Source organism: Parasteatoda tepidariorum, chromosome 2 (genome assembly GCF_982258835.1).
Source record: "Parasteatoda tepidariorum strain Cologne lab strain chromosome 2, Ptep-v5.0, whole genome shotgun sequence".
Taxonomy (NCBI): domain Eukaryota; kingdom Metazoa; phylum Arthropoda; class Arachnida; order Araneae; family Theridiidae; genus Parasteatoda; species Parasteatoda tepidariorum.
In genome coordinates, this window is record NC_141756.1 from 118727964 (window position 1) to 118753108 (window position 25145).

Below are 25145 nucleotides of genomic sequence, written 5' to 3' on the forward strand. Positions count from 1 at the left end.
GACAGAGTTGCGAAAAACAGCGTTCAAGTGCGGAATCAAAAAGTTTACTCAATTTACTTTAGTTTGTTTTTCCCATGCTATCAACTATTTTGTTGATTGTTTTGGCTTGCATCTATGGATATTGAAGAGTACGTAATATTTTGTCAATTTCCTTAATTATAATATTTTTAGTCAATTGATTCTTTCTACTATGGTTTTTTAAGTGATTGATTCTATTAATTAATGCGGTGATTGTAGTAACTTGATTTTTTAGACAGCGATAACATTGTCAATTTAAGCGTACATAATCGTTTTTGTTTCAGTAAAGTTCTGATTTTTATTTAACGAATATGCCAGTACTTTTTACGGTAATATGCTAACTGTCTAGATAATTTGAGAAATGAAAAGTTTTTTTTCCGACACTTTAACGAATCACCCTAGCTAATCAACAAGTTAGCTAAGTAGTCAGCGGAATAACTAATTTCTACTCTTTAGTGTTAATCTGTATGTGTTACTGTGAATGAGCGAAATGGGTGATTGTTGACTTCCATCCGTGAATGCTGACAATCGCTTTGGTAAATGTACGAAATATATACTAAGTCTAGCCCAGTATACACTGACCGGTATACATTTGCCCGGTATGCCCTACATCAATGTTTTCTTAAGGTCAAGTGCCACTGCCCAGTATGCGTTTAACCGGTACTATTACACCGGTACATTCACCAAAGCGACTATGTGATTGTTGACATTCATCGGTGAAAGTCGACATTGATTTCTGTCATTCACGGTAACATGTATATTATTTTCATTCTTAAAAAAAAAAGAAATAAGGCTAACTAGATAACGATGCTTATAGTTTATTTTATTGAAACGTCAATGAACGCAATGAATACAGTTGCTTCTTTTAACCCTGCATCTGCTGGTAACCTCCAAAAGGCACTCCGGGAAAGTTTCCAAAGCTGGTTGCTCGGGGTTGAAACTGCTGGGGTTGTGCCTGGTACTGCTGAGGTTGGTAGGCTGCGACAGGTTGGAACAGAGGCCGTGCTGTAGGTGTGCCTGGGGCTGCAGGGGGAACCTGAAGGATACCACTTGGTGCTGGACCACCTGCACCTAGACTACCACCTGCTCCTAGACCAGAAGCACGGGCCCGGAGTGCTCTGAAAGCTGGATTTGCTTGCGTGGCCACAAAGATGGCGCAAAGTACAACAAGAACCTGAAGAAAAAAAATAAGCTGGCGTAACTATAGGAAATCAAGCAATGATTGCGTTTAATACACATTTTTTTTTTGAATTCTAGTATGAAGGAGGGGAAATTGAAAATTAATATTTAAGGGGACACGAGGCCCCTAAAATTAAAATTTCGTAATTTTCTAACCTGTTGTGAATTTTCGTAAAAAATTTCCTAAATTGTTTGGTTGGTAGGTAGATATTTAATTTACGTAGCACTAGAGCTACAAAATGGGCTATTTAATTTCATATTTTAAAACCGTCATTGTGTGTGTGAAATGTCGACCCAATTTTTTGGGATTACGACGACTAATGTTTAATTCCATAAACTCGTAATTTTGAACCCAATCCAGAAGGAAACTCCTGGATTAAGTATTGGAAGAAGATTTGCCTTCGCGGAGAACTTTTTCTGGTAGAACTAGCCCGCATTTGCGTTACATGGAGAGGAAGACCACGAGAACCTACACGATTAGACTGACGGCAAAGCGGACTCTAATCCATGATCCGTCTACCACTGGTACTATATTTTAACGACAGCAGTGGTGCGGTGTAAGCCGGATGCGAAATTCGTATCGATCACCCAATTCTGTGATTCGAACCCGGTTCACCACATTGGAAAGCGAAACTCTATCCCTTGAGCCACGGCTCACAATGGGCTATTGGCGACGGTCTGGGAAACATCCCCGAGAATAATCCGAAGCCATGCCATCACAATTTTGATCTTCTGCAGATGGGATAACTCCTCTGCTTTGGTATAGCCCGAAGACCTGCTAGCGAAGTCGAGCACTTTACGGGAAAACAGTTAAACGAGGACCGATACCGTGCATCCTCGGTCCTTACGTAGGCTAATCAAAAAAGTCACCCGCCAGCTTACTGACAGCAGCACCCAGACTATCCAGACCGCTTTACGATCAGTTCACTGTAATTTTGATGGCATGTCTTCGGATCATCCTCAGGGATGTTTCCCAGACCGTCGCCAATAGTTCATAGTACAGCTCTAGTGCGATTTAAATGAACTACAGAAAAGATCAGTCGACTGCCGGGGCCATAAATTGTTTAGCTAAATTATTAAATCTATGCTAATTTTAAGAATTTTTTTTAAACTTACGATATTGTTTACTAATATGTAATAATGAAGAAATACAAAAATCATCCACAATGTCTCTGTTAAGAGAAAATCTTTAAATTTTATCTACACAAGCGTAATCAGAATATGAACTGATTAGTTTCTGTTTAACTTTGCAGTGGATGAGGGGGGGGGGGAATTTTCATGCCTATTTTTGTAAAATTATACGTTTCGATTCCTTCATAACACAATAAAAAATTTTTGAAATACTTATTACAAAAAATTAATTCCCAGAGAAAACTAATTTTTTTGAAAAAAAAAGAAAAAAGGCTTATTATAGAATAAAAAATCTAACTTCCGCACTAGAAATTTCATTATAGCTGTTATAATATCTTTAAAAACCATTTTATTGATAAAAAAATGTCAATACTAAATAACAAATATAATTATTCTTTACGGTTCAGACTGAAATTGTTTTTCGATAGCTTTATGATTCTAAAGCTCTTCTTAAGCAAGGAAAAAACAAATTCTTGAGTAAGGAAAATACATCTGAAAACTCTGAACAATCACTATTCGGAATAGCAAAGAAGGTATTAAAATCATCAAACAATAGTATGTTTGGAGGGAAAAAATACGTCACAAGTATGTCGCATTCGTTTAAAAAATTATCTGCTTTACTCACTTTTTTCCTTCAAATTATCTGAATATAACGTAGGATATTAATAATTATCCCACAATAATAATTACATTTGATTAATTATCCTTATAATAATTACATTATTTTGAAAAAAATTACATTTGAGCATCTCAAATTTGTTGTTGCGGTTAACACTGTTATTTTGATATAAATGGCAGCTATAGCAAGACCATGATATTTATCATTTCAATAATATCTTTATGATATTTCGATAATATCAATGCGATTTCTATAGTTTCGATAATATAATTTCGATATTTATCGTTTCGATAATACCGTTGTAATACCGTTTGACAAATCAGGCGACGCTGAATATTATTAACAACAATAATTATCGAATACGATTATATCACGATCAATGTCCATAAGTGAGATAGTATCTTGAATATTATCGAATACGATATTGCCGTAAGTGTACTACACTAGCGTTATTATAGATAAGCTAAATTAACATTCAGATTCCTAACGCCATTTTATACGTTATTAAAAACATTTATGTCGTTCAGTTTATTTTATACGTTATCATAATCAACAATATTTACATAATATTGCTGTTTAGATTGTACTATACAGTATACTCTCGATAGTTGAAGGGACGCTGAAAAAAATTCGATATAGCGAGTTTATGAGATAACAAGTTCAGAACTAAATATGTTCCAAAAAGTAAAAAAATATATTCTAAAATATTAATCTAAAAAAAAAAAAGTCATGAAACATAAGAATAACCACTATTAAATATGTATGTAATGATAGTTGACTGTAAGTCTAAATACAAGAATGATAATTTTATTACTAAAAGTAAGACAAGAACTAATTATGCATTAAATAGAAAATAATTGGTTTACAATGAACTTGCATTGTGATTTTTCCGAAAAAAATTCGACGTAGCGCAGTATTCGACGTTTTGCGAAGAAACTCTTCGACAAATAGGAATTCAAATTAACATTAGGGGTATATATATTGACATGGGGGAAAATATCCCTCTGACATAACAAGGCGTTCTAGACACTGAAGATCGAGATATTGAGAGTATACTGTATATAATATTGCTAAGATATAATAAGCAATACTGCATATAATATTGCTAATTTTTGATTATGTATTGCTGAATAATGAGAACAGTAATCATTCCCCTGAAAATAAACTCTGATGTGAATAATGTTCATTTTGACGTCACTATAACAGTGACGAGGCAGTGCCGGCGGCAGAAGTTTTCACGCCCCGGGCGATATTGAAAACGGCTCCCTTATCTCAATTTTGGAAAAAGAATCTGAATTTTTTAATAATAACTTATTTTTTCCTTTGAATTGCCTCGATTGTGTAGTCATATCCTTGAATAATTATTTCGTAATTGTATCGCTGTATATTTATATTTTAAATTACAATATAACCTGAAAATTATAAAATTTACATCAACATTAATTGTTGATTTAAAAACTATATGAATAATATAAATAACAATCAACAACTTCAAGGTTAAAAAAGAAGGTAGTTAGTTTAATGAATGAGAATATCACCTCAAGTTTTCTTGAATAAACAATATAGTAATACTTTTAATGAGCGTAATCTTCTATGACATGAAAATATATAAGCATAAATATTAAACCTACAAAATCAATTGTTTTTGTGGTTTCATTTTCTTTAGAAATTATGAAATTAGAATTTATCTCTTTTGTGCGTCATTGTAGATCTCGGATTTCTGTAACTTTCAGTCTGCTGAATAAAGTTCACCACTTTGCTACAGATGGTGGGAATGTTAACAAAATTCTTAAATTTAACCACAAGTTTGTAAAAATATCTGTTACTAACTATAAGCTAACTTATATTAATATAAAAGTAAAATAAGTCTGTTAAACTAGCCAACTCAACATTTAAGCTACCACTTTTTATTTTCCTCGATCCTGATTCTAATTTTGTACGAATACTCTTATGAATCTCATCCAGTGCTGACGTAAAATATCCTCACTTGTAGACGGATCCTACGTTAGAGTCCCCTTGCTGTGAGGTTAACCGCGGGAAGTTTTCCTCTTCATGCAGCGCAAATGCAGGTTAGTTCCTTCAAAAAGTCCTCCATAAAGGCAAATTTCTCCCTCTACTTGATCCAGGAGTTCCCTTGTCTTCTGGATCGGGTTCAAAATTACAAGACTACGGAGTTGAATTTTAGTAGTCATAAACCCAAAGAATTGGGTCGGATGTTTATTGTCAGTTATAAAATAAAATAATTTGGTTGACGCTGATTTTAAAGTTCAATTTTAATTAATGTCAATATAATTATTATATAAGAACTCATAATTCTAAAAGAATTCATTATACTAATAAATTTTATAATAATAGAGTTATTCTTTACTATAAGGTAGGTTGAACTCCGACCCACCTCAGGGGGGTATACGGAGATAAAAGTGAAATTATTACATTAAAAAATTTCTCTAAAAACTAAAATTACAGTAAAATGTTTTCAAATGACAATGGTGGGGATCAGTTGAAAGTGGATTAACTATAATATTTGACAATTAAAAACATGTTTTAAAGGCAATGAAATCCAATAGCGCCGGTGTAAATGTCGAGAATTAAATGGTTATAATAATAATAAGGATACAAGAGATAAAAAATCTCAAAATTAAAATCAATGAAAGCTATAAATCCTAAGTGTAAATGTCTAAAGGTCTATTCTTTACTACAAAAATGTATACTTTCGTTTCGAATATTTTCCTTTTCTTCCAAAAATATTACTCATTGAAAAGTTTTAGAAATATTTTAAAAACTTCGTGCGTTTATTCGAGATTAAAAATGCTTGTGTCAGGTCAATAGAAAAACGATAAATTAGGTGCTTCAAAATTAATGAAAGGAGTTTCTTTATAAAAAATTTTCTTACTACTATTTAGAGTAAAGTTTTACGTAAAACATAAAAAAGGAGTTATCCAAATCAATATTGTAATATATTCAGAGAACTACATGGCGAAGATTCCAATAAATAAATAAATAAAATGTGTTTTAAAGTAACTCCCTTTTACGGTAGATAACAACCGGAAAGTCGAAATGAATTCTAAAAAACTAATTTTTAAATTTTTAATAAACTCTTTTGTTGCTCTTGGAATTAAACTGCAAGTAATGAACTATCAAAAAGACATGGATGGACGCATAATTTTTAAATATTTGTGGCATGTAAGCATAGAATATGCAGATATTTCTATATTTGTATCAATTAATTAGTAAATCAGAGCTGTTGTTAATAGAACTAAGTTGTATGTATTGAACAACCAGAAAGACATTGTAAATCCCCTATTCTTCTTTTGATTAGCATACAAAGGCTTCTAAATTCTTTACAAACAGATAGATATCCCGTTAGAGCTTTTCTTAATAGAATCAAAGTGCATTAAAAAAAAACAATCAGAAAGAGCCTCTAAATAAGAAAATTTAAATATTTCTAAACTTCTAGTAAACAATTTAATTTAGATTTTGAAGGAGAAAAAGAGCAGTAAGTTTTTGTAATGTGACAAAATCAAACGTTATACTCAATGCAAGAATATTAAATATTATTCTAAACTAATTCAAACACAAAAAAAAGTATTTTAATAAGGCTGCGTACTTTGCAAATTAAACTGAATCAAACGAAAAAACTGAATTCATATTTCAATCCATTTTTAACGAAAGAAAATAGTTTGGAATATATTTCAGATAAAAACCAGATGCTAATCTGATGAATTTTAAGATATTATCGGAGATAAACTAACCATAACTAGAAGAATTTTATTGTTTATTTATCGATATGCTTTATCACTAACTTGAATGTTTAACAATTTGTTCTGTAAGGGATCTGATGCCACCTAGCATTTTTATGTTTTAAAGTGCTAAATTGTACAATTATTATTTTTGTGATAAGTCGTATTATTAATATACATTATTTTTCAGTAAAAACTATTAATCATTTCTTATTTTACTAGGGGGCTAAACCCCCAAATCGCTGACGCTCACTAACCCCGATTATTGCTTCGCAATAATTGCTGTTTCTTCGGATAGGACAGTTGAAATGAATCAATTAAAAATATGTGTACTAAGAAGAACACTTAGGCCTCAACCTCACGCGTCCAAATATTTCCTTTCTGATCCTATTATTACTGTTGTTGTTGTTGTAGTTAATTTACGTCGCAATAGAGCTGCACATTGGGCTATTGGGGACGGTCTGGGAAACATCCCTGAGAATGATCCGAAGACATACCTTCACAATTTTGATCTTCTGCAGAGGGGATGGCACCCCTGCTTCGGTAGCCCGATGACCTGTGCGCGAAGTCGAGTACTTTACGGTAAAACAGTTTAACGAGGACCCATACCGCGCACCTCCGGTCCCTACGCAGACTGATCCAAGTGGTCACCTACCCGCACACTGACCGCAATCAGTGATGCTTGACTTTGATAGTTACGCCACAACTTTGGTGATCTGCTGGGAACCGTGTCTTAACGATTAGTCCACTGTGGGACTCTGATTCTATTAAGATCTATAATTGAACATAAATAATTTTTCTAAGTAATAATTTTTTATTGTTATAAAAAATTTGGTGAGTGTCACAACTGTAATTTAATACTTTTGTTACCGAATGGACGGATGTATTTTAAATACAACTTTTGCATTCATCACTTTGTGCATGAAGCTGAAAATTAAGTTCTAAATCATTTAAGGAATCTCTTTAAACGTAATTCATTACAGTATATTAATATAATTTGTATTAAAAAAATAATAATTGTAAAAGGGTTAATTGCAAACAATATCAAACACACCGATTCAAAGAGCTTTACCTTAAAATGTAACGTAGAATTACATTATTCTAATAATAATAATAAAAACTACCCTCCTAAACACTTAATTTGGAAATCAAACAAAACCAAGAACGTAATAATAACAGTACAGGTAATTTTACCTTTAAATTAGGGAAACAAAAATATTTATAACTTTATGACATACATCAATTTTATGCTGATGACAACCAAACGAACATGAAAATTAATGTAAGAGAACTGGATCCTACCATGTGATTTTCCAGCCAATAAAAATTAATCGACAACAAATGAATACTGCGGAAATGAATACATTGTAAGATTCAAAGAAATTCCTACCTTGCTCTAAGTTATCCCAACATGGGGTAGGTTTGAACACGAATTTTAAAATTTTTCCAAATTTTACAAATATTTGTAATCTTTCTGAAAATTTTAAGTTACTTAAAGGTGAATTCCTTTTTTTCCCTAATCTTCTTATATATTTGTCAAATGACCAGTAGTTTTGAAGTGTTGATTGGTATAAAAATTACTTTTAGAGGAAATATTTGGATTAAAAAAAGAATAAATATTATAAAACAGCAGCGGTCGCCATAGCAACTGTTTACTATTACTCTTGAACGCAGTTGAAAAATGTGATGACGTCGAAATAAAGTGCGAACGCTATCAAATCCAAAACAAGACCCATTTTGCCAATAGGTAAAAACCAGAAAACTTCGAAAAAAATTCTAAATACAAAAAATTCCAAACGTTAAAATCAATATTTTTATTGTTTAATAACTTAATTAAAAAAAGTTTTTTCACTTTGCATTGGTAAATAATATTTTTTGAGTTCTATAATCCCCGTTAAATTCTCGTTTTAATTGCCGTTGAAGTTTGGTTTTATTTCTAGTGTAAATAAAAAAAAACTTTTATACGCACCTTCATGTTTAAAGCAAAAGAGAAGCGCATTTTTCTGCTGAAGATAGAAGCAGAATACAAATTAGAATTCGAAAGTGTCTTGAGAAGGGAATACTATTCCATTTTATATGTTTTTTAAGTCGTGGTTGCGAAACCTGAAGACACTTCATTTCATTAAACTTAAGACAACTTAATCCAAATTAAGCACTGTGTTTTAGATTATTTACTTTAAAGCAGATGCGTTTGATTTTTTTTTTAATTCTGACAAAACTCAGATAATTTAACAAAATCTGACAGCAAATTATATACAACAAACGATTCAATTTCTGTGGTAAATTTTTTCTTGAAATCTCTGTGGTTTTTTCCCCTCTCTATATTAAAAACTCTATACATAAGAAAAACTTTATATTATATTTTATATTGCTGTGCAAAAACTGTGAAACTTGAAATTACAATAATCTGTGGAAAATGTTCAAGGACTTCGACGAATAAAATAATTTAACTATCGATAATTAGTTACAGAATTATAAACTGTTAAATTTGTCATAAAAATAACACGTGGACCAGTCTGCAGATATGAGTTACAGAATTGGAATTTGAAAGTTCTATTTTCTAAAAGAAATATATTCAAAACTCAAAAATATTATTAAAAAATAGAATGCTCCATTTTTGAATGCTGAAAGTTCTTTTTTCATTTATGGACTTGCTGCGAGTTTTTTTTTCTTTCGTAATTCTAATTTGCTCAAAAGTTATCGCTATCTTTTCGTATTTTTTTTTAATCCTTTTGGCTTAAATAATTATTATTTATACATTATTATTTATCATATTGACTTGATGCAAAATGTAAAAACAAAAGTATGAATAAATATTACTAAAAAAAATAATAATAAGAGGTCGAGAGAGATTATAATGTTGCCAGATATAAATCATTTACATCAAAATTAAAAAAAAAAAAGTAAGACACAAGAGAGATAAAAATTGTTCCTAATTTAAACTGCTATTTAATATAAGTTTATATAGTATTGATAAGCAAAATTATTTCCCATTTATTACTTATTGTATCGCACATTCTGTGTTCTAAATTTTAAATATTTCTTTTTCAACATTATTTTTCCAATCTATGTATCCGTCAATTTCGCTACGACTAACATATTAACAAAACATTCATACATAAAATTATTAATAATCTATATATATATTTCTCTTACACGGCACCAAAAAAAAGCCTCATTACAACTTCCCGAATGGCAACGTTAGAAAATTGACCAATGATTGCTGCTAAAAATGTCACATGGCAAATGTCACATGAGGTGGCTCAACATATAGCGCTTTTAAAAACGGAAACAATAACCAGAGTGAGCATTATCAGGTTGTTCAATTCAGATTCATGCCCTAAAAACATGATAATATTTAATTTAAACTCAATTAGGAATTCATTAATTAATTGAATTGAGAATGCTTTAAAAGGCCGCTGTTGAATTGATATTTTTCTACTGGGAGCTACCTAAACGTCTTAAAAACGTCTAAGTGTTTGTATTGAATGCATTGAATTTTTTTATATTTCGCGTTTATTTATGCATTGAATTTTCACGCTTTAAAATGCAGAATATTAGTGAAGCTGCTAGGGCTTTTAAACGTAATGAAACGTGTTCGAAGAGCCCAAGAAAGTGTTGAGGAATGTTATGGAAGACATAGATTGCAGAGATCAAGTGCAATATTAAGTATTGGCAGTAGTCAAGGGGAAGTGCCAATACCAAAACTCCCCGATTAGAAATGCAGCATGGCGACCTCCACATGGTATTTCTCGGGTAATGCTAACAGCCATGCATTTTAATTTATTGTATGTAAGACATCCTTATTTTGTTCTAAAATGTTAAGTACTTTATCACAAATGCTAATTAATATAGAAATTGATTTTAATAATGCTGATCACCAAAAAATATTTCATTTGGCGATAAAACAAATTTTTGTGTTCTTGAAAATGAAAGACTTTTTGAGGGTTATTATCTCACAAGGAAAAGTTAGGGTTTAAAGTTTATATTTTTAAATAATAAATCTTTTTTCTAAAACTTGCAGAATTTCTAGCATTAACTAATTTATTATACACATTTAGTTGAATTTAGGTGAGTAACTGCAATATTTGATAATTTATTTCGCTAATATGTTTCTCATTTAGCTAACGTTTTGATTTTTTCACCATGTACAATCTAAATAGCTAATCTACTTTTTTAAAAGCCAATAAGAACATTGATAGAATTCTTCTACATAAGTACAATACTATGTCTTTGAAGATAAAATACTATGTCTTTGATGATAATATACTATGTCTTTGTGCTAGAACATTGTGTTCATTGGCGAGCGAGCTCAGCGAGCCATGGTTCACGGCGTGAAGCACATAGGATTGCGTAGCAATTCTCGGGGGTTGGAGAGCGTTAGCGAGCAGGGGGCGGAGCCTCCTAGTAATAATATATTTTACTACCTATTATATAATAATATATTTTACTACCATTATAATAATTTACTACCATTATAATAATTTTATACCATTATAATAATATATTTTACTACCTGCTGAATACCCATTCTTCGTATGGGTGGAAGAAAAAAAATTAATAAATCAGCATTGTACAGCACTACCTAATGACGCAGAAAATGAAAAGACCTATACTGAGATACTTAATGTAGCTTAAATTATGACAATTCTTTTTATTTTAATTTATACTTATATTTTATCCTCTCCGGTGACTTTACGTTATTAAATTAAGTAAAGTAAGTTTTCAGCAGGTCATTCCAACAAAATAAAGATTAACTGTTCTTCAATATCATTCGGCATGATTCTGTTGTTCTAGGCCAACAAGATAATCATAATTTACGACAATCGAGCAATTTTTTCAGAACTTATCCCTTTCGATGAGCTGTAAAAACGATATTCGCAAAGTATCTTAAAAGCTTGTTGCAGTCTCATTAGGTATCAAACATACCAATAAAATATATTGTAGTTATATCAGTATATTTGCTATCTATTAAAATTGCACCAAAAATTCACTCGGCATCATTGGTGTAAAAAAAATATGGCGATTTCTTACTTCTCTTCTAAACGAAACAAATAAATACAATTTCTTCATTGTTTTTGCTTTTAGTACAGAGCATTTTTTTAAATTACCAGATATTTAAGCTGCGATGGTTCAGGGGATAAAGCGTTCGCCTTCCAATGAGCTCGAATCCCAGCGATATCTGGTCGATACGAATCCGCATCCTAGTGCACCGACCACAGTGCTGACGTTAAATATCCTCTGTGGTAGACAGATCACGGGTAAGAGTCCCCTTGACTTCAGGCTAACCGCAGGACGTTCACGTGGTCGTCCTCTCCGTTTAATGCAAATGCAGGTTAGCTCCATCAAAAAGTAATCCACGAAGGCAAAATTTCTCCCAATACTCGCTCCAGGACTTTCCTTGTCTTCTGGAATGGTTTCAAAATTACAAGACTACGGAGTTGAACTATAGTAGTCGCAAACTCAAAAATTGAATCGGCTGTTCAACGACGGTTATAAAATATAAATTTTACCAGTTATTAGCAAAATTAATTGAGCATATTTGACGTCAATAATTGTTTGGCGACTTTTTACGCATCTCTTAAACGAATTAGTACCATTTTCTCCTTAATGTTTGCTTTTTAGTACATAGCGCCTTTTTTAATTTCAATTACCAATAATTGATTAGACATCAAAAGCGACGATTTTTATGGATCTCTTAATCAAATAACTTGGTCACTTTGCTTTTAAGTACAAAGATAAGTTTTTGCTATTTCAATTAAAACTTATTACCAAAACTAATTAAGCATTGTGGGCTTCAATTTTACGGCGATTTTCTACATTTCTCCTTGACGTATTAGTACTGTTTCTGCAACAATTTGTTTTTTGTCCTTAACTTATTTATTTTTAATTTCAAATACCATTTATTTTAAATATTTTAGTTTTATAGAAACACCTTTTTAAAGCTTAGAGATAAAAAAAAATATACAAGTGGTTTCAGATAATTTTGGGATTACTAATTTGGGGATATAGACCACCTATGTTAACCACGTTCACGTTGATCATTGCATCGGGTATAGCAAATAAAAAATAATTAAAAATTTAAGAGCATGCAATGAACACCTTTTTTTTAAAAAAAAAAAACTACTAATTATTGTAACATAAATTTTTTCTTCTATAAACTATTTTCTTCTTTCATTAAAAGTGAAAAAAATAATGGAAAAGTGAATAATCAATTCGCTTTTTTTTCTCGAAATAATTTAATTTTAAAAGATTAGAAAAAAAAGTTTGAAAATAAGTAAAGTTTCGATATATTGTATTTGATGAAAGTTCGTTGTTGAATGTAGAAATTTCTTTTCTTTGGCAATGAGCTATAAACTATTTTCTTCTTTCATTAAAAGTGAAAAAGTAATCCGATTGTGGTTAATCTTGATGAATGACGGAATTAGCTTATTTTTTGAGGGAATAACATTCAATGGATGTTCCGGAAACATCCTGTTTATATTTTTCGTCTGGAATGCCAAGAATCGTTTGGAATTCAAGAAAACGGCAATAACATGAGGGTGAGTCATATTTAAAAGATTATGAACGTTTCAGTTTTAAACTTAGACATTTAGATATACTATTATTATTATTATAAGTTTTTTTAATTCTTGTTTTTTAATTCATCAAATTTGAAATGAAAATGACTAATTAACCTTTACGCGAAAATTGTACTATTATAGCGTTTATTCTAGTAGCAGAACCCTTCCTGCACACCAGGAGGCGCTGCAGATTTATTTTCCCCCACAGATATTATTATCATTATTATTATTATTTTTTTGAAAAGGAAAACAAATGAAGAAAACATTGATAGCTGTAGAAACAGAGAAAAAGTAAGAATTGAAGGTCAAATGGAAAAATAAAGAAAAAGAGAATTCTTTATGGAAAATAACAGTTTTCCTTTAAAAAAAATTAGCAACGAAAAAAGACATTTAATATTAAATTTTCTTGTTTTATTTGTCTGCAAAGTACATCAGATGGTTATGGTCAGGACCGGATTTACGTATAAGCTAAATAAGCTGTAGCTTGGGGCCCCGAGATGGCAAGGGCCCCCAGATCCAACTTTTTCTCCCTTTTTTTAAAGTTTTATTCGGAGCTGGAGCCCTCTGAAGCCTAAAATACTTTTTTTTTCTTTTTTCCATTGGCGAACGCTCTTTAAAATCTAATAAAAGTGTTTAAAAATATAAAATAATTGTTACTCTTCACTTTTTTAACCAAAAGAGCAATAAAAAGGTCTTTTGACTGATGAAAATATCCTGTAGCTTTCGTAGCTACCAGTGATGGGAGTAGTCCATGGATCCTAAAAAGCGGTACTCCATGGAGTAGTCAAATAGCCGCCTCAATTTACACTGTGGGAAATATTTTCAGCTTCTTTAAATTGCTGTGGGCTCTTTTGTCCACAGAAACACCCATTTGTCTGATTTCTGGGCAAAAAATTTCTAGGGCTGTGGGAGAATCTTAATTAAAGTCACTCTGTTTCGAGATTTCTGTTGTGTTTCATTGTCGTTAAAGAGCTTCTCGTTTAATTTTAACTTTTCTTTCTTGCAAAATACATTTTTTCCTTTTAATTATCCTAAATGTTTTAACTAGCTTTATTGTTTAATTTACTTAATTATTGTAATTGATTTTAATTAGTTATTTTCCAAATTAATCGTACATGAATCCGTAAACTCCTTTCTTTCTTTATTTAAATGGTGGGAAACTATTCAATTCCCTCTTTGACAGGCCTATCTGCCAAAATTCTTGATTTGGTTTATTTTGAATGAAATTGAGATAACAGATGTGATTTTACTTTACTTTTACTCTTACTGCTAATAGACAGAAGCAACATGTGATATTGCTTGGTAGAGCATTGAAATCAAGTGATCATCAGCTAAACAAATGTTTAAATATATATGTAAAAAATATTGTTCAAACCTCCTGTCTGACCAAATTCTCCATGTATCCCCCAAATATGAATTATGTTTAATTTGTAAAATATGATATTTCGTACACAAAATTCATTTATTTAGTTAGCTTATGATTTTATTGTTTATTGATCATACTTGTTTCTATTTTTAACTCCCTGATTTTTGTTGTTATTATGTGTTTAAAGTTAATAAGGCATCTAAATTTTTTAATTTATAAGGATTTCAAATTTTTAAGGCAAAGTCGAAATAACTTCTTAAAATTGCAAATTGAAACTACTTACAAAATTTTGGCAGATTTGTTTTTCTTTTTTTTAAATCTATGCATTTAATTTAATAAAATAAAAACAAATAAAAAATAATTTTAAAAAATATAAATAAATGACTAGATAAAATATGAAACTGTGTTGTCAATGAAAAGGAACATATCTTTTAAACAACTTGAGTATTAATAAATTATTTAAAAATAAACAATTTTAAAAGGTAGAAAAGTTTTTTGATTTGTTTAAAAGGCGAATTTTATCCCATAATTTGATCAAGAGAATATTTAATATTTGTTTCTAAGAAGCAGTCGGTCCCGTGTGGGTGTGTGGATGATGTAAGTAAAAGAGGCATACAAAAAAAGTCAATTTAACTTCAGTTAATGCCTCGATATTATATATTTAAACTCCTATCAAAAATGTAGTAAAAAAGTTATACAAATTAATTGTCGCAAACAAATTAATATTAAGTAAGAAAGAATCAAAAATGATATCGAAATATGCTGAATCACTAATGAGACAGGCGGGATGAAAGACATCAAAACCAATTTGATTAAATAGTAAAATTAGAAAGTGTTTCGAAAATCCGGACATGTATCAGGCTTTAATTTTTTTTCTGTCACAAAATTTATCAGGGACAATTCATTAGATTTCATTACGGGTTATGTTTTTTCTTTAATTAAATATTATTAAACATTAACTAATATTTGTCTTTCAAAGCTTTTCATTCTGTAATAACGAATGTCAAGCATTTAAAGTATCCAGTTCAAGAATGTCATGTATCCAAATGACTTCATTTATTAAATTTAAAGAAAAAAAATAGTAATAAATAAATATTCGCAAGGCAGGTGTGTATATTTGGGGCTGATGGTTATGAAATCTAACACAAAACTGTGAGATCGCGGGTTCTATTCCAGCTGATGACAGTTTTTAATTATTATTTCTTAATACTGAAAAATGTATTTCTTATTTTTCTTAAAGTATGCATGTTAAAAACTAATAATTTAACAAGTATTTAAAAAACTAGAAAGCTGCACCCCCTGTTCATTTTGCACACTAACCCTCATGGTTGCTTCTGATTAATCATTGCAGATTAAGAGGAAAAACGATTTATTTCCATCTTTCTACTCTACAAAAATTACGATTGAATTTCTATTTATATTTTGAAAATGACTAAAATTTGGCAAATCAATAAAATTGGTAGCTCCTGCAGAGTTATTACCCAGTGAAGATGGACTCAAGGACACTGAGTTCGAATCCCAGTGTCGACTGGTCGATACGAATTCTACTCCCTGCTTACAGCAGCCACTGTGCCGAAGTAAAATATCCTCAGTGGTAGACGGATCATAGGTTAGAGTCCCCTTGCTGTCAGACTGACAGTGGAAAGCTTTTGTGATTTTCCTCATCATGTAACTTAAATGCTGGTCAGTTCCATCAAAACGTCCCCTTCCAAGACAAAAATTTATTCCAATACTTGATCCTGGAGTTCCCTTGTGTTCTGAATTGAGTTTAAAATTAGAAGTCTAATAAGTTGAACATTAGTAGTCGTAAACTCGAAATTAGGTTGGCTGTTCAATGACTATTATAAAATAAACTAATAATTTGGCCGGGATAGCCTTGTTGGTAGGGCGTTGAACTCGTGTTCGTGAGAATGGGATTTCGAAGCCAGCCGGCCGAAGAATACCCATGTATAAAATGGTGACTGGTGCATGTTAAATCTGCCGTGGTCACAAAGTCCTCTAAGTTCTCACAACAAACCAATACCTCTGGGTACTGATCCAGTTCTCTTGTCTTCTGGATTGAGTTCAAAATTATAAGGTGATTATTCAATATTATACGGAGTTAAACATTTGTAGTCGTAAACTCAAAATTAAGTCGGTTGTTCAATGGCGGTTATAAAAAAAATAAAACTAATAATCAAAATGTGTTTTCTTATGTTCTTTCTAATTCCTTGCTTATTTTTGACACACCTTCATAATTTCATGATTCTAAGTCATAGAGCAGCAAAGCAAAACGAAAGTCAAGAAAAAAAAAACAATGTAGAAAAAAAATTCGCAAAAAAAAATAAATAAATATCATTTAAAATTCCAAATAACATGTATTCAGAATTTCAAGAAAAAAAAACTCTGTTAAACATATAATGGTTCTTCCAGCATGCCAAATCTTTACTCTGTACTTATGATGCTCTTAAAAAGAGTTGCTGTTTTCTTCCTGGTTCAAAAAGTATGTGCAATAATAGAAAGGCTCTACATTATAGTCCCAATCACAATCAATATATTTAAAAATCAAGCAATATTATCAAATTTTTAATAATATAAAGTTAATATTCAGCAATAAAAAATACGACAGTTTACTTTAGGTGTATAGAATAGAATTGAACTTAAAAGGGCCCCATCATTTTCAGTAGCTTAGGGCCCCGCCAAGCTTAAATCCGGCCCTGGTTATGGTAATACATTTCCTTGAAGAATAGGAACAAATCGGAACACCATAAATTATAATTCCTTTAAAATGGCTACTATCGTAGTAATATATTGTGTTAACATCCGTAATATGCCATTTATTTTTAAATTTTGCTAACAAATGAATATTGAGCATAAATGAACACCGAGAAATGTTTTTAACGGAAATTGTTTACATTAAAATTGTTTGATTTTTTAAATTTGTTTTTCATTGATTCACTGTGATTTTAAAGACATATGATATTCGTAAATTGTGGAATTTTCCATCTAAGTTTTTAAGTGTCCCTCGAAAATAAATATTGGAAAGGAATACATCAGTGTAAAAGTGACATCTAAAAGAAGCAGTAAAATAGAATAAAATAAGATTCATAAGAAGAATAATTTACGAAAATGTACGAAAATATAGTATAGTAAAAACTAAAAGATTACAATTTAAGATACATAAGAAATAATAACAAAAAACAACAATAGGTGGCATTACTGCAGTTCGCTTGAACCAGTAATGACTAGCAAGTTCACATACCACACAGCTATCGAATGAAGATGATAATTTATGTTTATTTACATCATTTTCTCCTTTATTATTAATACTTATAATATCATATTTAATTGTTATTACTTATAATATCATATTTAATTATTAATAATTTTATATTAATGACTACAAAGTTATTTTAATTGATTTGAAAAGTATATATCCGATGAGTTTATTATTTTGAACATCTCAAAGCAAGTGTCTAATAAATTTGACACAACTAAAAAAGTTCATGTAACCCTTTGACGCAGATGGGACACAGGTGTCCCTTTTATTTATTTTTTCCTGACACTCTAATGCAAAGCACAAATATATTTTAGTGTTTTTTAGTTATAAAAAAGCAATCTAATAGTTGCTAAAAAAATCTGTTTTATAATCTGAATTAATTTTTTACTAAAATGTAAAATTAAAAAAAAAGTTGTTTGAAAAAAAACTTATTTTACATTCGTATTCCAAAATTTATCAATAATTGATTTTATAAGTCAGAGAGATTTCAATGATGAATAGTTGTTTTTCTGTCTCTGAGATCTAAAAAACTACAAATAAGTGCAAATTAAAAAATAAAATGTTGATTGGAAGTGAGCCGTGTTAGGAAGATTTTACCTTTAAACCACAAAAAGATACCTGCATTGCAGGGCACGAGGAAAGTCAGAAATTTTACCCGTCCCCGAGGACGGCTTGTCCAACAATGTACCCGTCCTCCTTTGAAACTAACCCGTAGCTTCTAAATAAGTAAAAATATAATTTTCTCTTATTTATCACAAACATTTATATAAATTGCACAATGAATTAGTAGTTACTAGGATTACAAATACTAGGTTACTAATAGTAAAACCTAGTATTTCTTTTATGAAATAATTTATTTCTTTTATGAAATAATTTAAATGACAAAATTCAAGTTATCTGGAATGTCAATTTATCCGAGGGTACTTCGTTTTTTAAATGAATCAGATATGACGTTTGCTAGTTCCACAATCAAGCCAATGATTTACAGAGGTTTCTGCACAGAAATCTGAAAGGGGTTTTCCATTTAAGTGGATGTTCATAATTGTGTTTAACGCTTTTTGTTAAAACCAGTACATAATGTGTTTTTTTGTAAGCTCATTGCTGAAAAGGCTCATTCAACCACTGCAGTACTCCCAGACAGAGAAAACATCAATTCCACCAAGCGCAGTATGTTGCTGTATTTCTAGATTAGAGGATCATTTTAGAAGTGAGACGCTAGACTCTTGCAAGATAACAAAAATTGAAAATGTATCACGAATATTAACGTAAAAATGGCCGTCCGTGCGGACGTCGGATTCGAGATAGTTGTTGTCCGCAGAGAATTTTTGACCGCCGAGGACGGGCGGACGGATGGTTTTTCGAACCCTGCTGTGTTGTATTTCAAAATCATAAATTATTAAATGCTACATTTATAAATGCATTAACATAATATTTTTCACTTATTTTGATCTAAATTATAGTCCCTGGCCAAACTATTAGACGCACTGTAAGATTTTATGTAAAATATCACTCGATACATTACAGCTTTATTGTTTTTATGTGACTGAAACCGGTTTGCACTTCCTTACGTTAGTGTATTAGTTGATTAAATTACACGATATATAATATAAATTTGACAATAAATTATATAAATATAGAATATTTATTACATGAAGCATTATATCAGTATTTTATAATAATTAGATCAAATTATTAGAAACACTGTAGTTTTTTAATAGTGACGCGATTCGTACGAGTTTATACGCGACCGAAAATTCGCCTTGCCAGTTTAAGCATTGGAGGTTCTCGTAGTTTTCTTCTCCGTGTAACGCAAATGAGAGTTAATTCCATCAAGAAGTCCACAACGAAGGCAAATTTCTCGCAACACTTGATCCAGGAGTTCCCTTGCCTTCTGGATTCGGTTCAAAATTACAAGGTTACAGAGTTGAGCATTGGTAGTCGTAAACTCAAAATTGGGTCGGCTGTCAACGACGGTTATAAAATTATGAAATAAAATAAACGACTCATATCAAAATAAACGACTCATATTCAATATAATTACGACTCATTTGAAGCTTTATTGTTCAAATGATTAAGTTCGCATTTTAATTTTGATTTTAAAAAATTACATAGATTAAATTATGTAAAAACAGGTATAATTTTTGTTTTTGCAATTCAAGCATTTTTTGATTACTGAATTAAGTATTAAAAAACATTAAATATTTGTTTAAAATTCTTTTTGTCTGGAATATAATTTTAAGTATGCTAGTTTTAAAACTGGACATACAAAATTTGTTTGTTTCAGTGTTTTTTAAGCGGATTATTTAGTTCGATTACTCATGATTATTTAGTTTGATTTGGAAATAATTGAGTAGAGAATTGTACAAATACAACAATCAATGTAATCGGAAATAAACGTCTCTTTTATATGGAGTCATTATTTTGTTCGATTTGATGATTACTTGTTTTCGCACTGTAAAAATGTTGATTCAGTTATTATAACATATATATTATCTATTCAATCTATATATTATTATATCTAGCATAATGCACTAACATACTACCTGATATAATAAATATTCTACATTTATATAATAAATCGTCTCATTCAACCCATTGACAAACTAGCGTAAGCCAGTGCAAACCGGTTTCAGTTGGGTAAAAACAATAAAGCTATGCGTCTAATAATTTATCCCGTGAAATATTGATGTTATTTCAAAGGTAGGAAATATAGTTTTGATGTACTTAATGTACCAGAGGAAAACAAAAGAACATTAAACAATAACAAAAATTTCGAGCATTTGATAATTTCGTTTTTCTTAAATTAAATATTCGCTGTCGAGAAAGGCATAAAAAGTTGAAGATTAAGTGAATAAATTCGAGGAAAAAAAAAGTGTTTTAGAGTAACAAACTGGCTCGTGTAAACATGAATAAAGTAACTTAATTTTTTTTTTTTTGCACTTAATGTAAGTTCGTCTACTTAAAGTAGAAAAGTAGTAACTGTAGTCATTACATTAAGAAAAAAGTAGTTGTAGTTAACTATATTTGTAACAAAGCTGTAGTCGTAGTAAATTACAAAAAGAATGAAGTTTTGCCCATTCCTAATTTTTCGTTCCTGTTGTTAATTTGCGTCGCACTAGAGCTGCACAATGGGCTATTGGCGGCGGTCTGGGAAACATGCCGGAGGATGATCAGAAGACATGCCATCACAATTTTGATCCTCTGCGGAGGGGATGGTTCCCCTGATTTGGTATTCCGACGATCTGCGCACTAAGTCGAGCACTTTGCGGTAGCACAGTTTAACGAGGACCCATACCGCACACCCTCGGTCCCTACGCAGACTGATCCAAGTGGTCACCCACCCGCACACTGACCGTAGTCAGTGATGCTTGACTTCGGTGATCTGCTGGGAACCGTGTCTTAACGATCAGTCCACTGCCGGACCCTAATTTTTCGTAATGGTTAGTTATAGTTATACGTGATTCTAAACACGTAATTCTTGTTAGAGTTCAACTGCAGTCACAGTTTCATTGCATCCATTGACGAACCCGCGAACATTTGTACCCGTAAAATTAGTTTAGAACAGTGTTTTTTTTTAAAAAAAACTACTGTCTTTATTTTTGGTATTCACTGCACTACATTTTTTTAAAAAAAAAGTACACACTACTTTACAAACTGTGAAAAAAAGTGGCGACTACAGTAGTTTCACCTTTTGTAGTGCGTTATTACCGACCGCAGCTAATAACACGTATTACAAGGTTTATCCTGCACGGCATTTAAAAACTTTTAACTTTTTTCTAGGTTTTATTACTGGTTTCAATGTGTGTTGTGTTTGCTGTGGCTCAAGAAATTGTCATACCTGTTGGGATTAATGGCAACGACACTGTCACATTTATTCGAAACAGAGATGTAGGTAATCATTTTGTTATCAATTTCTTAATAATAATAATTACTATTTTTTTTCTAGAATTTACTGATATTTTATTGACCCGTCACAATAAAATTCTGTTATATATCCTTATCGTATTGACATCTAAAAACGAAACTGAAATGGAAAAGTTACAAAATTTCATATTCTAAAGCAGTGGTTTCCAAAAAATGTTCCGCGGAACCTTTAGGAAGGGTCACAGGGGCTCCGAAGGTTGGAATTTTTTTTTAACCAGCAATAATTATATTTGTATCTTATCCAAAATCCGGAATTTATTTAATATATATCGGTTATTTATATTAAATTATTTAAGTAAAATGTTAATCAAAAAACTAGCACAATGGAATTAATTCTTTTTAAACGACAATACAATTATGAAAAAGATAAGCAATTATAAAAAATTTAATGAATATTTATCATTTAGCTGTTCAATTCGAAATAAAGTAATCAAATTAAAGAATAAAGATTTATGTTTCTCTGATAACTATTCTCAACATTTGTAAAAGTATAAAAAGAGAGTAAATTAGTTGATTTAAAAGGAAAATTGTTTGCTATTCGTTTAGTAATGAAATAAAACGAGATTTTTTAGAATGACATGAACCACTGTCAGATCGGGATGTTTACGAACCTATTCCTTCCTAGTAGCCACATTTATAAAATTCTTTGATAAAATGGGGTAACAAAATACAAACACGAGGAACTAACAAAATCGCTATCTAACTTTGGCGAATTACTATTAAGTAAGACAGGATTAGAGGCATCAAAACCTGCTTAATTGCTGTTTGATAGAGGAAGGTGTTTGTAACACTTCTATCACCTCTTCTAGAGCCGTGGTGGCTCAGGGAATAGAGCTTCCAATGAAGTGAACCGAGTTCGAATCCTAACGACGGCTGGTCGATACGAACTCCGCATCCGGCTTACACTGATCACAGTGCAGACTTAAAATATCCTCAGTGGTTGACGGATCATATATTAGAGTCTTTTTGCCGTCCGACTAACCGTGGGAGGTTTTCCTCTCCGTGTAACGCATATGCGGGTTAGTTCCAATAAAAAGTCCTCCAAGAAGGCAAATACTCCCAATACTTGATCCAGGAGTTCCCTTGTGTTCTGGGTTGGATTTAAAACTACAAGGATACAGAGGTGAACATTAGTAGTTTCAAACCCAAAAAACTGGGTCGGCTGTTTAACAACGGTTATATAAAATTAAGTATTAAATATCATTTCTTCTACGTTTCCTTCTGCTATCAAACAAGTTTTTTTGGTGATAGTTTGTCTCGCCCTCCATGTTAAAGACTCGTTAGATTTTGATAGTGTTTTTTTATTTCCTTATTGATTAAGTATTTTTCACAAGGGAACTAAAAGTTATATAAAAGGTCATGATTTAGAATTACTTTACTTGTTTAACGAAACTGACACTCTATTTTGCGCTTACCATTGAAAATCAATCTCCATAAATATAAACTATTTTATTTCAACTAAGTTAAATATTGATATTCGTATAAAATCTCTGCCATTGAATACTTTTGTAAACCATAATTTGTAATTAGGGGTCATTTAAATATTCTGATTAAAATATATACTGGTTTTTGGCAATTTTGAACCCCTTTCCCTATTGTGAGCAAAAATAGGCTAATCACTAATGGCTAATCACTAATCACTTTAATTTTAAATTTTACAGAGCAGCGATGACTCAGTGGTTAAGGCACTGAACTGTCGCTGTTTAACACGGGGGTTCGACTCAAAGCGGTGACTTGAAGCCCACAAAGCGATGGGTGCTAGCTTGTGTGGGAAGTAAAGGAGGTCGATGCAAAATGTTGTCTGCATTGTCGTTATAGTGATTGGTTGTCCTTGTTGCAAGAATGCTGCTGTACTTCTTTTTAATTTTTATTATTGTAACCTAATTTTGGAATTAGGTAAAAATTAAAGATATAACTCAGTATAAAACAAAACTTTCGTTTTTAAAGCAGTGTTTATAATTTTGAAAAGAAGATTCGATTTTTTCTTTTTCAGAAAATTTTTAAAATTATCGAATTTTACTGTTTTGCGTAAGTATTGCTTAAACCCTTATAAACCCCCCAAAAATAAGCAAATCACAAACCCACCTCCTCCGTTTAGGAGCTTATGTATGATTCGGTCTCGCAGTGGACTAATCGTAAAGACACGGTTCCTAGTAGAACAAAGAAGTCAAGCATCACTGGCTGTGGTCAGCAAGCGGTGGGTGACCACTTTGATCAGCCTGGGTAGGGATCGAGGTTGCACGGTATTGGTCGTCTTTAAACCGTTCTACCGTGAAAAGCTCAATTTCTCAAGAGGCCACCTGGCTACCGAGGCAGGGGAGCCATCCTCTCTGCAGAGGATCAAAATTGCGATGGCATGTCTTCAGATCATTCTCATGGATGTTTCCCAGACCGTTGCCAATAGCCCATTGTGCAGCTCTAGAACCACCTACCTACGTATTATTCGAACGACCCTTTACCCAAATTATCCCAGTTAGAACATAAGGGAACAATAATTATACTTACTCATAAACTAATATTTTTAATCACAATATGCTAAACTTACTATACACGTACATTATCACTATACAAATATTATCCACTAAAATTACTATTACTATACTTATGTTTTACAGGCATTTGGCAATTACGATGAAGGATATAACGAAAACCAGTTAACGGGTGGTGCCTCTTTTTACAGAGAAAAAGGTTACGCAAACGGGACCAAAACCGGTTCCTATGGGTACACAACCAGAAATGGCCTCATAAGAATTGTGACATACATTGCCGATAAGGATGGTTACAGAGCTGAAGTCTTGACCAACGAACCTGGAGTAGGGACTCAACAACCTTCTAATGTGAGGATCACAAAAGAAACGGAACCAGATCCATCTGCACTGACTCCCGGTTCATCTGGTTCGAATAATGAATTTGCAAATATGGTGGCAGCGAGTGATGTAGTAAGAAATTATGTCGTTTTGCCCAATATTCACAGATTCTCAACTCGTTGAATATGTTTGAATACAGCTGTTAAATATTTGAAAAAAATGACAATAATAAGGAACTTGAATAAAATCCTATTCAGGTGAATATTCTCTCTTTTCTTTTTTTATGGGGGAGGGGGGACATTTTTTTCCACGAGTTCACATTCTGCCATGTAATGTTGAAAAAAAATTGTAAGTGAGAAAAATTTCGAGATTGAGATTTTTATAATATAGGCATTTTTGTATGATACGCTACATATTGGGGGAAAAAATCTTTTTTTCCAAAAATAATTTTTTTATGATTTTGAATTCTCTGAAAATTCTATTTTGGCTTTTATAGTGCTGGGAATGGAGAGAAAATGGTAGTCAAGTCACTTTTCCTC

At 31.5% G+C, this 25145-nt stretch overlaps 2 protein-coding genes across 3 annotated transcripts; one reads left to right on the top strand and one right to left on the bottom strand.

Annotated features, from left to right (window-relative positions):
- Positions 1–24868, top strand: LOC122273120 (cuticle protein 14-like). 2 transcript variants are annotated; one of them, XM_087158215.1, is made up of 4 exons: positions 1–128; positions 2736–2913; positions 21656–21763; positions 24415–24868. In XM_087158215.1, the coding sequence occupies exons 3-4, from the start codon at positions 21674–21676 to the stop codon at positions 24787–24789; spliced, it is 465 nt and encodes a 154-aa protein (XP_087014341.1). In that variant the 5' UTR covers positions 1–128; positions 2736–2913; positions 21656–21673; the 3' UTR covers positions 24790–24868. The 2 variants fall into 2 exon arrangements, with proteins under 2 accessions (XP_087014341.1, XP_087014340.1); XM_087158214.1 differs by lacking the exons at positions 1–128; positions 2736–2913 and adding an exon at positions 13079–13229.
- LOC147816115 (uncharacterized) lies at positions 821–8731 on the bottom strand. The gene is made up of 2 exons (XM_087158216.1): positions 8657–8731; positions 821–1192 (listed from the first exon to the last, which is right to left on the bottom strand). Exons 1-2 carry the CDS (start codon positions 8684–8686, stop codon positions 884–886), a joined length of 339 nt encoding a protein of 112 aa, XP_087014342.1. The 5' UTR covers positions 8687–8731; the 3' UTR covers positions 821–883.
- Positions 24869–25145: the final 277 nt, after the last annotated feature.